Source organism: Lactuca saligna, chromosome 3 (genome assembly GCF_052625555.1).
Source record: "Lactuca saligna cultivar CGN05327 chromosome 3, ASM5262555v1, whole genome shotgun sequence".
In the NCBI taxonomy this organism is placed as follows: Eukaryota; Viridiplantae; Streptophyta; class Magnoliopsida; order Asterales; family Asteraceae; genus Lactuca; species Lactuca saligna.
Window position 1 is genome coordinate 32726059 of NC_136419.1, and position 15873 is coordinate 32741931.

Below are 15873 nucleotides of genomic sequence, written 5' to 3' on the forward strand. Positions count from 1 at the left end.
TCGTTGACTTGTTGACCAAACTCACTTAAGAATCACGACCTAAGCATGAAGTGCTATATGTAACTTTTCCTGTATCACAAGTAAAAAATGTTTAAATGTATTCATATGTGACGAGGAAGGTCGTTAAACTAATAAAACATTTTTTTTTTTTTTTTGTATAAAGAAGTCCTTAAATGACTATATATTTATCGATTTTAATGTATTTCCTACACATTTTAATAATACTAATAATCAGTATTTTTTATAATTATTTTACAATATCTATATACATTTGTATTTTATTTATTTATTTATGTGTTAAACTAGGCATAATTTATATTTTAGTAATAAGAAATCATTTAATTTATTCGTTTATTTCATTACCAAAAATTTAGTAGTTTTGTTTGGGCAACGCTCCTTGGATAGTCTGCGATTAAAACTTCTGCCGTCACGTTGTACAGACGGAAAGGGCCGCACGTTAATTAGAAGGAAAACCTAAAACTAACGTCGTTAAACCATCGCAAATATCTACATATCGGACCTCACGCTCACTATATATTCACTAACGTTCTCCATCTTCCAGCCTACTCGTTCTCTAAAACCCTAATACTTTCTCCTCTAGGGTTTTTGTAGTTGCTCTTCTCCGCAGCAGCTACATCGAGACCTGCCTCCCTCACTCAAGAACCCTACTTTGATTTTTCTTCTCTTCGATTCTTCATATGGGGAAATCAGCAAAGAAGTCTGCCACCAAGGTACCCCTTTTCCCAGTTTCCAGTTTGTTATACTTGTTCGTGTATATGTGTCTCTTTCAAATTCTGATTACGCACTTGTGTTTCGTTTGTTTCAGGTCGAGGCAACTCCTGCCGTTGTTGCTCAGGAGACCAAATCAATGAAAAAAGGTAGCTTCCTCGGTCTTTCGATGTTACGTTTACAAGTTTATTCGTTTTTTGACGGTTTTTTATAAACTACGGTTTTTATTTTGACTTTGTGTATACATATGTGTGTGTGCGATGAATATTTTCATCGATGTCAATCGTTAGGTTTTGTATTCAGTAATCGTTTTTTGATGTAGACAAAACGGCAAAAACCAACGCTTGTATGTTTGTTCTTGAAAATTGACAGCCTTTTATTTTCTTGGTTTTGTTTGGTATTTAGTTTTTTGTTCATTATACATGCGGTTTATTTGATTTCACATCTCTATCAAACATCAGATTGTTTTGATTTGCATCTTGAAAGCTGTAATAATTGGTTAAGTGATTATCAGAAGGCTGTAGTAATATTAGATATTAAAAAGTGTCGAAGTAACACTTTGCAACTAAAATCTCCCAAAAGCACATTTAAAACTATTAATTACATCTCTTAGAATGTCTTTTTTGTGTTTTAAATATTTTTTTTATCGGATTTAGGCAAGAGAGACGCAGAAGAGATTGTTGAGAAGAAAGTGGTGAGCAGTAAGAAGCAGAAGGTAGTCAACGGTGGTGTAACTCAGGCTGTTGAGAAAAAGAAGGTTGAAACCAAGACCCAAAAGAAGAACGTTAAGAAACAGGAAAGCAGCTCCTCTGAAGAAAGTTCATCAGAATCTGATGAAGAACCAAAGAAGGTATAAACTTCTATAAACTTATACATATCTGCATATATTTGGTTTACCTTTCTAAAACACGTATTGATGTTTACAATGGTAAAATTAAAGGTTGTGGCTCAAGCCAAGAAGGCAGCCCCTGTGGTAAAGAAGCCTGTTAAGGAGTCAAGCAGCAGTGATGATTCTGATTCTTCTGATGATGTAAGTCATTGTCGCATGTTGCAAAACATTCGTTTATATTATTCTTCACCCTTCTACAAGCCTTTTTAACATGTTGCAGGAACCCAAACCTAAGAAACAGTCCGCGCCTACAGCTAAAATTGGATCGAATAAAATACCTGTTAGTAAACCTGAAAGTAGTTCAGATGAATCTGAATCTGAATCTGAATCATCGGATGATAGTGATTCCTCTGATGAAGAAGTGAGTCAGAGTTTGTAAATCTCTTGGCACTTGGATACCGTTTGTCTAATTTCACATTAATTTCATCACTTGTTAGCAGCATACTCTACATGACACGTGTTGTTCTCCACTTTTCTAAGTATTCTTGTATGTAATTTAGGAGGCGCCAAAGAAGCCAGCTGCTGTTGCCAAGAATGGTGCTGTTGCAGCCACCAAGAAAGCCGAGTCAAGTGATGAGTCTGATTCAGATGACAGTTCAGATGAAGTAAGAGAGCTTTTGGGTTTTATGAATCATTTTTTCTGACTAAAATCTTTTCAAGTTTGGAACTAATTCATTCACACATACAGGAGGATGCCAAGGCTGCAAAGAAACCTGCTGCTGTTAAAAATGGAGCTGCTGCTACTCCTGCAAAGAAAGCAGAAAGTTCTGATGACAGCAGCTCTGAAGAAAGCGATTCTGAAGAAGAGGTTAAGGCTGCCCCTGCTAAACCTGCAGCAGCTGCTGCTGCAACCAAGGTGTGTATTCAATGCATGGTTTTGTCTATATACTTGTTTATTTTGTATGTTGTGTAAAGATGCTGATTCTTCTTGTTTCCTTTGTGTACAGAAGGCTGATTCTGATGATGAAAGCTCTGAAGAGGAGAGTTCATCTGATGATGAGGAACCTCAGAAGAAGAAGAGTAAGCCAACTGAGACAAAAGCTGCTGCTAAACCAGTAGCAAAGAAAGAGGAGAGCTCATCTGATGAAGAAGAGGAAAGTTCTGATGAAGAGCCAGCAAAGCCTCAAGCTGCTAAAAAGGTAGCTGCAAAGAAAGATAGCAGCTCTGATGAAGAGTCTGAAGAAGGTGATGAGGAAGAAAGTTCTGATGAAGATGAGAAAATGGTTGATGCTCCATCAGCCAAGAAAGCTGTAAGTGCTTTTACATGTTTCATTTTCATACCCTGTTTATTTGTAATCTATATGTTTGCATTATTCTGACAATACAATGTAAAATTGCAGCCTCAAACCCCAGCAACTCCTCAAGCTACTGGATCAAAAACTTTGTTTATGGGAAATTTGAGTTTCCAAATTGAAGAAAAAGATGTGTATGTGGTTTTTGTCCTTTAGTCTTTTGAATTTGATGTTTCATGATCAGTTTTATGACAAGTGGTTGCCACTGCAGTGTTAATTTCTTCAAATCTGCTGGTGAAGTTGTTGAAGTCCGATTTGCCATGAGGGATGACCGTTTTGCAGGTTATGGACATGTTGAATTTGCAACCCCTCAAGAAGCTCAAGAGGTATACATCTCTTTATTGATTTGATTTATATTTTCATAATATTGCTTCTTCTTTTTTAACCTCTTTTGACTTTTTTTCAGGCTCTCAAACTTCATGAACAACCATTACTTGATCGCCCTGTGAGACTTGATTTAGCAAAGGAAAGGGGTGCATTCACTCCCGGGAGCGGAGGGTATGCATTTATTTGTCAATGTGGTTGAATTTTATATATATATATATATATATATATATATATATATATATATATATATTATAAAATCTATATCTTAATCGCTGACTCACATTTCTAATATGTAGAAACGAGAGGTCTTTCCAAAAGAGTGGTGGACAGGGACAAGGCCAAAGTGTATTCATAAGGGGATTTTATGCTGATGATTTTGACACTGTATGTTTTCCTCAAATCTATAAAGTGATTAAAATCATCATTCCCTTTTTGCTTTAAAATCATTTGACAAGTTGCTGCTTTGTGTTACAGATTAGAGCTTCCCTTGAGGAACACTTTGGTCAATGTGGAGAGATTGCACGCTTGTCTATCCCAAAAGACTATGAATCTGGGGCTCCTAAAGGGTATGCTTTAACTTATATATATATATATATATATATATATATATATATATATATATATATATATATATATATATATATATATATATATATATATATTGGGAGAGTTGATTTTGTTGTGTTAACTTATTATGAGTCTTAAGCATAAAGTTAACATGCTGTTTTTTTTGTTTTCAGGGTTGCTTTCATTGACTTTAATGATAGTGCTTCCTTCAATAAAGCTTTGGAATTGAGTGGAACTGAAGTTGCAGGAGGTACGATAACTGTGGAAGAAGCTAAGCCAAGAGGAGATGGTGGTGGTGGATCTGGCCGTGGTGGAGGCCGCGGCTTTGATGGTGGCCGGAGCGGTGGACGTGGAGGCAGGTTTGGTGGGAGAGATGGTGGTGGATTCAGCGGTGGACGTGGTGGCAGGTTTAGTGGTGGACGTGGTGGAAGAGATGGTGGTCGTGGCGGACGTGGTGGAAGAGGAGGCCGTGGACCTAACAGGCCAAGCATGGCTACCCCTGGTACAGGTGTGTGTTCATTCCATTAATTTGTTCTTGAAATTTATTGAAATGGTAAATAAAGATTCTTACAAAATCTGTTTGTTGTTTTGCAGGAAAGAAGACGACCTTTGATTAAGACCAAGGAGTTAAGAGTGAGGGTGTTGGTTGGGGGTTTTAGGAATTTTAAAGTTATGGGTTTCATTTTTCTTTGTTATGGAATGGATGATAAATGTGATGAGATTTTTTGTCTTATGTAGTAGTATTGTCTTGAGCTAGCTTATTGACATGTTATGTAATATTTTTGATAAGTTATTTGTTTTATTTACAATCAAAAATTGAAATACAATTTTATGTCTTCTCTTTGTTCCAAGTGTTGTTGGATGATGCAACACCTGAGATTTTAGACCAACTAGATTAAAAGTATCGACATTCTAACGGTCCAAAACTTTATAAACTGCAAAAGAGTTGAGTTGAACTCTATTTATTTCATTGATACCTGTTTAAAGTTGGAAAGCTTCTTGCTCAGTTTTAGGGCGTCTGAATCGAAAAGGAAGTCAAGGTGATCGCTCACTCTCTTTGAGGGCTTATCCACAAACAAATAATTCTCCAAGTTTCTAATCAAGATGATATGATGCAATTGAAAGTCGTTTGCAATAAGAGAACCCATCATGGGTTTTCACAAACACAAATCACCCAACTTTTGCAGCTTATTAAACGCCAACCACTGCATGAGAAGGTTACCTCATCCAGTTGAACAAAATTTGAAAGACTATTTATTTACAATTGCTATAATTTTTGGATCATAGATAATACCAGTGCTAGTCTGATTACAAGTGTCATAACAAAAATCTAATGCTTTCCCCAAACATTATCGTGTGACTTTGCCATTCAAAAGACAGGTGTAGTGCAACCCATTTACTATATTCTAAATGTTTTTTTACTATTTCGTTTTTTTACCTTTTTTTTGTTTTCGTTTTTTTTTTTTTTTTTTTTTTTTTCTTTTTGCGTTTTTTTAATAACTAATATATATGTTTTTTATAAAACATATAATTTTAAAAACAAAAAAAAAGACATAATATTTAAAATCTAAAATCCGATTACAATTAAAAAAACATATTTTAAAACCTAAATTAATAACTAAAATACCATTGAAATCACTACTAAATACCACACACAAATCCTAATTAACCCAAATATTTTTTCCTAATAAGTTCCTTCATTGCTTGTAGCACTGTTAGATCAGCAGACGCTAAACCCTCATCGCTTGTCTGAAGAATTGACAACTGTTGTGTCATTAGTTCACTCTCTTTTTGCTCCTGCTTCTCCCGTGCCTGCCTTTTCAGGAATTCCAAATGACGACGTTTCAACTCATTTTTTTCTTTTATTAATAAATTATGTTCGTCGAATTTCGCTCTCATTTCCGCCACATCTTTTGCTCTCGTCTCCACCTACTCCGCATATCTTGCAGCGCGCCTCGATTTGTCGCGTCCGAGCGGTCGTCGTGGTGGGGATATCTCTTGGATATCATCCGGGATCTCATCGTCATCGGCATTTAGGTCGGTGTTAGTCTGTGCGTCCGACACGTCGACCGAGCTAGAATTGCGAGACCTTTTGGATTGAACCTCCGACGATGTAGGCGTTTTATTCCACTTTGGATCCGCTCGCAACAATTGCTATGATTTTTTAAAGTAAAAAACATGACCCATTTCGACCCGATATTGTTCCTTAACAGCTTTGAACAAATCAAAGTCGTTGGTTCCACTTTGTTGTTGCGCCGCAATCAGGTTGTAAATACCGTTGAATTTGATGCACCACTTAGTTATCATACCCCATTCGCTGCTCAACATGTCGTTGTTGCGATACATATTTTTCTTTAAAATAGTGTAAAGCTTGTCGAGCACCGCCCCCCAATAAGCTCCTTTTTTCATTCCATTTCCGCAAAGTTCGTTTTTTGAAGTAGCACACCAAGCCGCAGTCAAAGCGTATTCCTCCTCCGTTGTCCACCATTGTGGAACGTCTGCATTTTCAGATTCCACCGCTATTGATTTCCCTTTTGATTTTCCTTTCCCTTTCCTTTTCCTACTACTTCCCGCTTCCACTTGAACTGTTGGTTGTGTTGTAGGTGACGGTTGATTGGTTGTTCGTTGCATCGAACCAAAAGTAGAGAAAAGATTTTGTTGTAAATTTGGGTTTTGACCAAATTGATTTTGTTGAACGTAAGGTGAGTCGGGAAATTGCAGTGACGGTGAAGCGGTATTGAAAGCGGCACCTTGGTATGATATTTGTGGTGAACCTTGAAACGACAAAAGGTTGAAATAATTTTCATATCCCGCAAATCTGAAAGGCGAGGTTGTGTTTGGGTTTGATGATGGAGGGGGGTGTTTGGGTTTTTCTCCATTTTTTATTAACATCATTCCAATTGCCATTACAAAAGTGATGGCAATTTTAGGCATTAATTGAATTTCGACTGTTTTGAAACGGTCAAAAAAAAAAACGATAAAATGCTTCGCGTTTCAATTCGTCATGACGCCCACGAGATGTCCTCGATGAGATGCAACGAGATAGGGCGACGGTGTTTCCCCCGTCATAACGCCGTCGTCGGCTGCCACTTCACCGCGTTGAAGGCCCATACCAACTACTCTTAGATATCGTGTTTGCTAGTTGCATGGCCTTTTAACAATAAGCATTTCTTATTGGATAATTTTTGGACCACTTAATAAATGTGTGTGTGTATATATATATTATATATATATATATATATATATATATATATATATATATATATATATATATATATATATATATATATATATTATGTTATCACTTATTTGGATTTCCTAAGAAAATTATTTAAAATTGTTGATGGACCGATTTTATCAATTAACGAGGATAAACACTTACCGTGTTATTTATCACATTCAATTATATCTCAATTTATATGATATACGAAAATACATTGTTAAATTCCTTGGTCTTTTGTTCAGGATTACAGAAGATAGTTTTGAGATCAACTGAAAAAACCCCACCCTACTCATCATATTTAGAAAACTCAATGGATTTAGGTATGTAATCTTTTTATTTAAATTTATTTTTAACCGGATTCGATATCAAGATCAAGATTTAAGCTTCCATGTTATATGTTTCAACAGTTAAAATAACCAACATTTGGTCTAGGGGTGGCAATCCTCGATACAACCCGTACCCCGACACTGAGCCAACACGAAAATAAACGGGTTTGTGTTGAGATTTTTGACCCGCCAACCCACCAACCCGCTTATTTCATGGGCTGAGTTGGGTTATCTGTTTCGGTTCGCGAGTCAACCCGCCAACCCGATTATATATATATATATATATATATATATATATATATATATATATATGTATGTATGTATAATGTTAAAAAAATATATTTAATTGAATATTATATTATCATTTAATCTTTTTCCAAATTCCAAAACTGCAAAACATCTTCGAGTCGACTTAGCGTCCCCTAGCCCCTACTTAAAAAGAAATTCAATCTTCAGTCTCCAAACTCACGACTCTGTGTATCTCATATCCATCGATTGAGGCATCAAGTCATCAACTGTCGTAGTGTCGCACGCATACCACTCATCTTCTTGTCCTCCGGCTGTCACACACCACTCGTCGTCATCACCACTATTTATGACTTTATGTTGAATATGTAAGACTTCATTACTTCATTTTATTTGTATTATTTAAAATGTGTTGCTTATTAAATGGATTATACGGGTTGGGTTTGACCCACTGACCCACAAAACCATATACTTTTACGGGTTATATGTGTTGGGTTAGGTTGATATTTTCAACTCGCCAACCAGTGACCTGCCAACCCACCAACCCATATATTATATAGGTAGGGTTGGGTCAATGTATTGTGACCCGCCAACCCGAATCCAACCCAATTGCCAGATCTAATTTGGTCCATGGTAACATCTCTAATGGACTCAATTTTCTGTGTTTTAAGAGTCTACCATAGTTTGATCTCCCCCACCCATAATTGTTAACTCGTGACTCGACTCGCGACTCGAAATCCTAAATTTTAACTCGTGACTCGACTCGTAAGAGTCATGACACTAAAAATTATGTACAAAAAATTATATATAACATCACGTGTCAACAAAATATAAGCCGAATATTTAAGCAGATTTACTAATATGTTACAAATTCACTAGTTAGGGTTATACATGTCATAAAGTATCAAAAAACAACTAGTGATTTAGTAACAAAGTAAATGACAAAAAGACTTGGTGTGTTTAAATCATTAAACTAAACTTCAGGAATAAAGCGGTCGTCATGATCTTCATCTTCAACCACTGTTGTCTCATGGAAACCAATATCATCTCCCTCCTCATCCTCATCATCTAAGTCAACAAGTTGACTTTTAGCTTTGTGTTTAACATTAGGCACTTTGTTTAGGTTCCTTGGTCCTACAAATGAATAAAGCTTGAATTTATTAAACTTGATACTTATTAATATTATAATATGTAATCATCCCTTTGTATAATTTACCTCTCTTCCTTTTATTAGTGTTCGTCCCTTCATCCTCTTTAAAACATTCACGAACATCCATCCATGAGATATCTTCGGGGAGACATACATCCTCCTTTTTAGTAATCCATTCACCATTCGACTCCATGTCCGACAAACATATTGGATCATATGTCTCCCCTATTTCTTTTCTCTTTTGAAGTCGTGTATCAAGGTTGATGTTATATTTCACAAACACCAATGCATTCAACCTTTGTTGCTCCAAACGGTTCCTCTTCTTGGAGCGTATATGGTCAAAAGTGCTCCAGTTTCTCTCACATCCGGTGGCACTGCATGTGAGGCTCAAGACAAGAATAACAAGATGTTGAAGTTCCGGGCACTCATCTCCATAACTTGACCACCATTTAGCTACAATTTAATAGAACAAATGAGTAATAAATAATAATGTAATTATTATATATCCTACTAGGTTATATTTTTCCTAAAAGTTACCAGGTTGCATTTTCTTCCTCATTAACACGGCTGCGGATATCCCAAACATCCCGATGCTCTCATTGAACTTTACAAGTTGTTCATGAATTGTCACCATTGTTGGCCTATCATACATCCTTTCAATGACATCATACAATCCACATTTGACTTCTTTATCAGCATTAAAGTTCTCCTCGAAATGAAGACTAGTTTATAAAATAAAAGAAAGTATGTATTTAGTCATATATAATAAATGTTAGTGAAATAATAAAAATATATACCTAGGATTAAGAAAATATCCCGTGGCATGAAGTGGCCTATGAAGTTGCGTATTCCACCCCATGTTTTGAAAACCGGACCGGACCGGCCGGTTCGACCGGTTCAACTGGGAACCGGTCCCGGATCCGGTTCTTAAATGCCAAAAAACCGGTATTCATTTGAACCGGTAAAAACCGGTCCGGTTGAACCAGCAAAACCGGTCAAACCGGAAATTAAAATATATATATATATATATATATATATATATTATTTTTTGTATTTTTTATATAATTAAATATAATTATGACATCATCCGGTTTTCCCGGTTTTTGAGACCGGTCTGACCGGTTGGACCATCTGAACCATCGAACCGGTAAGACGATTGGTTCGGTCTCCGGTCCGGTTTTCAAAACATTGATTCCACCTAAGATCAATCTTGTCCCAAATAGGTTTATATCTTGACTTGACACCATGGAAGTTCACTTTTATTTGTTCTTTTTCCCGATCCATAGATTCATATATATATATATATATATATATATATATATATATATATATATATATATATATATATATATATATATCCCATTGTCGGTTTCACATCACCATCCATAAGTCTCAATACCTTAAAAATAGGAACTACACAACTCAAAAAATATTCTATAGCCTTCCAAAAGTTGACATCAACCAAAATAATTCTTTTAACTAACTTCCCTTCATCTTTAGAAGCAAAGGTGGATTCGGTCCATTCATCAGAAGCAAACAATTGTTGAATTGTATGTTTTAACTCTTGAAATCTTTTCAATGTAAGAAAAGAAGTAGCAAATCGTCTTACCCCAGCTCGTGTTAATTCTTGACCACCGGTGAACCTTCTAAACATGGATAACAAAACACAATGTCTATAAATATAAACGGTTGCTTTTCGTGCTTTATCTAAGGTGTCTTTGAATGTTTTTCCACCTCCTATGTCTTCCAACATCAAGTCAATCAAATGGGCAGAACACGGTGACCAATATAAACGAGGTCTCTCTTGCTCCAACTTTGAACCGGCTAACACATAAGCCGAAGCACTATCGGTGACAACTTGGACCACATTCTCCTCCCCAATTTCTTCAACAATTGAATTAAGCATTTCAAATAACTTATTTGCATCTTTAGCAAACGAAGATGTGTCAATTGATTTCATAAATACTGTGCCACTTGGACTATTCACAAGAAAATTTGTGATTGACCTTTGTTTTCCATCCGTCCAACTGTCGGACATAAGAGTGCACCCCGTTTTCTTCCACTCTTCCTTGTACTTATTCAACCCTTTTTCAACACATTCTACCCCTTTCTTTAGGTATGTTACTCCCGCCTCATGATATGAAGGAAGTTTCAATCCTTTCACATAATCCCCTACAAGTCTCAAAGCTTCTTTCCACAATGGAGACTTCACCAAGTTAAATGGCAACGCTTCACCGTATATAAGTCGACATAAAGCTCGAGTTACGGGCTCTCTATCCTTCAATGCTTGATTCATTGTTTTTTGTTTTCCTTTATTGAAAATAGATTTCACAGCCCCGTTCCCATCACTCTCAATGTAACGACCCAATTTTCATGTCCAGAAATTTCATTTTAAAATATTACTTTAGAAAACATTAATAAATAAAAACATTGTTTGATCACACCATAACACATCGCAAACCATGTTTTAAAAGTCAAACCATACATCCCATCAAATATCAGAGTACAATCCCAGTGAATCTCGTAAATGCGGAAACCGAAGAGTGTGTGTGTGACATGCTGCTACCGCGCCGACTCCTTTCCCTAGCTGAGGAGGTACCTGAAACCAAAACTGAAACCGTAAGCACAAAGCTTAGTGAGCTCCCCCATAATACCCCATACCATACAATCATTTAACATATAACATGCAATTAGGAGATACGGGCCTCGCCCACACTCGTGAAGATACGGGCCCCGCCCACACCTCACTTTCTGAGAGATACGGGCCCCGCCCACACTCGTGAAGATACGGCCCCGCCCACACTTCGCTACCTGGGAGATACGGGCCTAGCCCACACTCCATTCTCGGAGAGATACGGGCCCCGCCCACACTCAACCGCCAACTCATATCATACAAGTATCGCACAGACAACAAGTGTAAACAGTTCTATCATGCTGGTATATAACACAATCAACTCAACTAATTGATACGGGCTCGGCCCACACTATAATACTAACGTCTCATCTATACGGGCCGGCCTTGGTGCCTTAGACCCGTTACTACTGGAAGGAAACTCACCTCGAAATAGCTGTTGGTCTGTGTGGGAATTGATCACCTACTACTGCTGCTGCTGCTCCGGAAACTCCCCGGCTGTAATTCCCACAATATACTTATTCATACACTGCTAACTGTCCTTTGGGTAAAAAGACCATTTTACCCCTGGTCTAGCCCTAAGTCAAATCGAAGTCAACTTTTAGTTGACCCAACTCGCTGAGTGGATCTCCACTCGCCGAGTCCCTAGCAAACTATTGTCCTGGGTCCCTGATTCTACTCGTCGAGTTGGGCTATGACTCGACGAGTTCATCTTCTAAACTGTCATTCAACTCCTTCATCCTACTCGCTGAGTTGTATGAACAACTCGTCGAGTTCATCTTCATCCGAAGAACACATATGCTAAGACTCGCCGAGTTGTATGAACAACTCGCCGAGTTTGTTCTTGATCTATGAAGATTGCCTTGGACTCGCCGAGTCAGGGCATTGACTCGCCGAGTCCTATCATGAGTGAGTTCAGCTTCCAACTCACCGAGTCACCCCTGTGACTCACGGCTCAACTCGATACATCTTAAAGGGACCAGTTCAGTGACTCGCGACCAGACTCGTCGAGTCACATATATGACTCGCCGAGTCGCAGCCATGCATCCATCAAATACACCGATTTGCTCGATTCCAGTCCATGCCATTCACAGATCTGGGCTTCTAGGACACAATCCACACGTAAAGTTTCCAACTTTACGTGTAGATATTCACCAATATGGATTTTAAGGCTCAAAGTGCACCAAAAGAAGTAGATCTAGGGCTTTCATGCAATATGACCCCATAAAGGCAATAGATCCAAGCTCCAGGGACTAAATCATGCCTAGATCTAAAGGCTAACAACTTATTATCACCCACAAAGCACAAACAAGCTTGGGGAAGAGCCCAAGAAGGACTCCAATGAAGCAAAAAGGGATTACAAGCTTGAAAACAGAGGGGAAACGAGCTATACCTCAAGGAATATGTTGAAATGACACAAGGATGCCTGATCTCCTTCTCCTCTTCTTGATCTACACCTCTTTCTCCTCAAAACCTTCAAGAACACACCAAGAGCACTTCAATCTCTCAAGGAATTAAGGGAAAACGATGTTGGGGAGTTCTGGGGGGTGAATGGGGAGGAGTTGGGGCGGAATGAGGGTTTAAATAGGGTGCAAACCCTTGAAACTTAGGGTTTCATCCAGCAGCGGTGACTCGCCGAGTCCAGGATATGGACTCGCCGAGTCCAGGATATGGACTCGCCGAGTCGCCCACTTAAACGTGTCATGAGTCTCGTCCCTACTCGGCGAGTCGGACCTTATGACTCGCCGAGTCCAAGGCTAAAATAGGGCAATGCTCAAATAAAATTCACATACCGGAAACCAGATGCTACACTCAACTTCAAAACATTCATCATCCATTGCCTTAGACTTGTTTTTCTCAAAATCCCTCAATAATTTTTTGGAAAGTTCTTTTGTAGCTTCATCAACCACCGTGCAAACAAAAGCATCTATTTTTGTTCCAGCAAGATGATTCTTCATTCTAAATACTCCTCCAGAAAAAAATTTATTGCAACAATTGCATTGCAATCTAACTCTATTTTTTGGGTCTACTTTAGTACAATGTCCCGAAGTGATATCTGGTTTAGCCTTTCCTTTTGGCATAATTAAACTCTACAAACCAAAGGACCTGATCAAAGATAATCAAATTACTAAAAAGAACATGATCAAAAATAAAAAATTGCACACAGGGAAGAAAGAAAACAAGAACACATATAATATTTGAACAGATAAAGAAGATAGACAACAACAGGGAACAAAAAACGAGAACAGGTTAAGAAAAAGCTTCTGGGAAAGAGTTAGCTTCTTGAACTAACTTACATAAGTTTAAAAAACAATATATTCTGAAAATACCCCTAGGGACTCTTTTTGTCCCAGAAAATTCGAATCTTTGAGATAAAAAAAACTGATTCAACAAATTTATTCACATTCAATATCATAATCTTATACAAAAAAAGTGAACAAGAGGAAAAATCATTACATGTTAACTAATGAAGGATTGTGAAATGATGAAGGAGTGAAGGAGAATTGTAGAAAAAGTTAAGAAGAAGAATCCTAAGAAAACTCAAGAAGTATCGCAGGTAAAGAAAAAGAAGTAAAAAAGACTTAGGAAATGAAGAAGTCTAGGAAAAAAGAAAGAAGAGACAAGAAGTCCAGTTTAAGAAAAGATGGAGCAAACATGAAGTTCAGTTTAAGAAAAAAAGGATAATACCTTTTTACACTTTGACTTTTCTGTCCATAAAACCCATCATACAACTGGATAATAGTTTTAACCACTGGATAATAACTTTAACCATTGGATAAAAGAAAGTAAGTCACATGTTTCATGACTTGTTCGATTTACGAGCCAACTCGACTCGGTCCGAGTCGGTACTTGAACCAGAATTTTTTTACGAGCCAGACAAAAAACGAGTCACCTTATGAGTTGAATCGTTTTGGGTATCAAATGGCTCGACTCGTACGAGTCAACTCGTGACTCGTACGAGTTTAACAACTATGTCCCCACCTTGTCACATTTCCTTCTCAATATACTTCTACTATTAAGAGTCACGAAGTTTGTAATCCTCTCAACAACAATTTGTCTTGTAAAGTTTGGCATCATAGACATGGTCATTTGCCTTCATACAAACTCAAACATATTTCTATTTTTCCTAATAATGATGTTAGTAAAATTATTATTTACACAAGTTGTAATCAAGCAAGGCAATATAATCTCTCTTTTTTCTCATAGCATTACTCATGTTTCTCAAATTTTAAGCTTGTTCGTGTTGATGTTTGAGGCATGACAATACATCAACTTATAATGGTTATTGACTTATTGCTTATTTCTCACCATTATGGTTAACATGAGGACACACCTATTAAGTACCAAAAGTAATGTTCTTCCCACCATGCAACACTTTAAGACAATGCTTGAAACACAATTTTAAACTAAAATCAAGACATCATCTTCCATTAATGCACTCACGTTAGTATCCAAACAAAAGAGTGCTTAAATTTATATTTCTAAAGACATACTTCACCAACCTAACATAGTTGAAACGCCTCAATAGTGAAGAGAAGACACAAACATCTACTTAAAAATTCAAGGGCCTTATTATTTCAATATAAGTTATCTATTGAAATTTAAGGAGATTGTGTGTTAAATGCCATATCATATCATATCATACTATATTATAAGGAGGCATTTTTCCTTTCATCACATTCATTTGTAACTCCCATGACTTTTCAATTTCTTTATGAATTATAATTATAAGATGGTTAATAAGGTTAAATAAATATCAAATTTAAAGAGTAATCATATATAAACTAAATTTCAATATTAAAAATAGCATCTTACTTCTACTTATAAAGTTATGTTTTTTAACTTTTAACATATTATACTTGATTTATATTTTTAATATATTGTTGGATGTAAATCATTATCATTTTAAAGATACACTTTTGGAACAATTTGTATAAAATATTTAAATTATTAATTTGAATATAACATTACAAGGTCAACTTAAATATAAATTTTAGTTTAACTTAAACAACCGAAAGAATATTTTATAAATAGTTAAAAGTGATTAAGTGTAGTGTCTTTCTAATAAAGATTATAAGTTGGTTGATAAGGTTAAATAAATATCAAACCTAAAGTATAATCATAAATAAACTAAATTTCAATTTTAAATTAATATATTTACTCCTACTTATAAAGTTATATCTTTAACTTTTAACATATTATACTTAATTTATTAGATTTAATATGTAGTTGTATGTAAACCATTATCAGTTTAAAGCTACAACTTTTGAACAGGTTGAATAAAATACTTAATATAGTAATTTAAATATAATATTACAATGTCAACTAAAATATAAATTTCAGTTCCACTTAAAAAACCAAAGATTATTTTGTAAATAGTTAAAAATGATAAACCATAGTGATAAATGCAAAAACTAAATTGTAATATCAATTTAACTAAAATATTTCCTAAATATATTTTTATAATCGTTAAAAGTTTTCAAATAAGTAG

At 36.2% G+C, this 15873-nt stretch overlaps 2 protein-coding genes across 4 annotated transcripts; one reads left to right on the forward strand and one right to left on the reverse strand.

Moving 5' to 3' along the window:
* Window positions 1–547: 547 nt before the first annotated feature.
* Window positions 548–4647, forward strand: NUC-L1 (nucleolin like 1). 3 transcript variants are annotated; one of them, XM_078983632.1, is made up of 15 exons: window positions 548–731; window positions 827–878; window positions 1386–1579; window positions 1670–1759; window positions 1839–1979; window positions 2119–2223; window positions 2307–2474; window positions 2569–2868; window positions 2959–3044; window positions 3122–3236; window positions 3317–3408; window positions 3534–3621; window positions 3712–3803; window positions 3978–4312; window positions 4399–4647. In XM_078983632.1, the coding sequence occupies exons 1-15, from the start codon at window positions 699–701 to the stop codon at window positions 4419–4421; spliced, it is 1914 nt and encodes a 637-aa protein (XP_078839758.1). In that variant the 5' UTR covers window positions 548–698; the 3' UTR covers window positions 4422–4647. The 3 variants fall into 3 exon arrangements, with proteins under 3 accessions (XP_078839758.1, XP_078839757.1, XP_078839759.1); XM_078983631.1 differs by having other exon boundaries at window positions 549–731; window positions 2566–2868; XM_078983633.1 differs by lacking the exon at window positions 1839–1979 and having other exon boundaries at window positions 549–731; window positions 2566–2868.
* Window positions 4648–8572: 3925 nt separating this feature from the next.
* LOC145035331 (uncharacterized) lies at window positions 8573–11045 on the reverse strand. Its single transcript, XM_078983888.1, has 4 exons — window positions 10234–11045; window positions 9287–9471; window positions 8816–9202; window positions 8573–8733 (listed from the first exon to the last, which is right to left on the reverse strand). Exons 1-4 carry the CDS (start codon window positions 11043–11045, stop codon window positions 8573–8575), a joined length of 1545 nt encoding a protein of 514 aa, XP_078840014.1.
* Between the last annotated feature and the right edge of the window lie 4828 nt (window positions 11046–15873).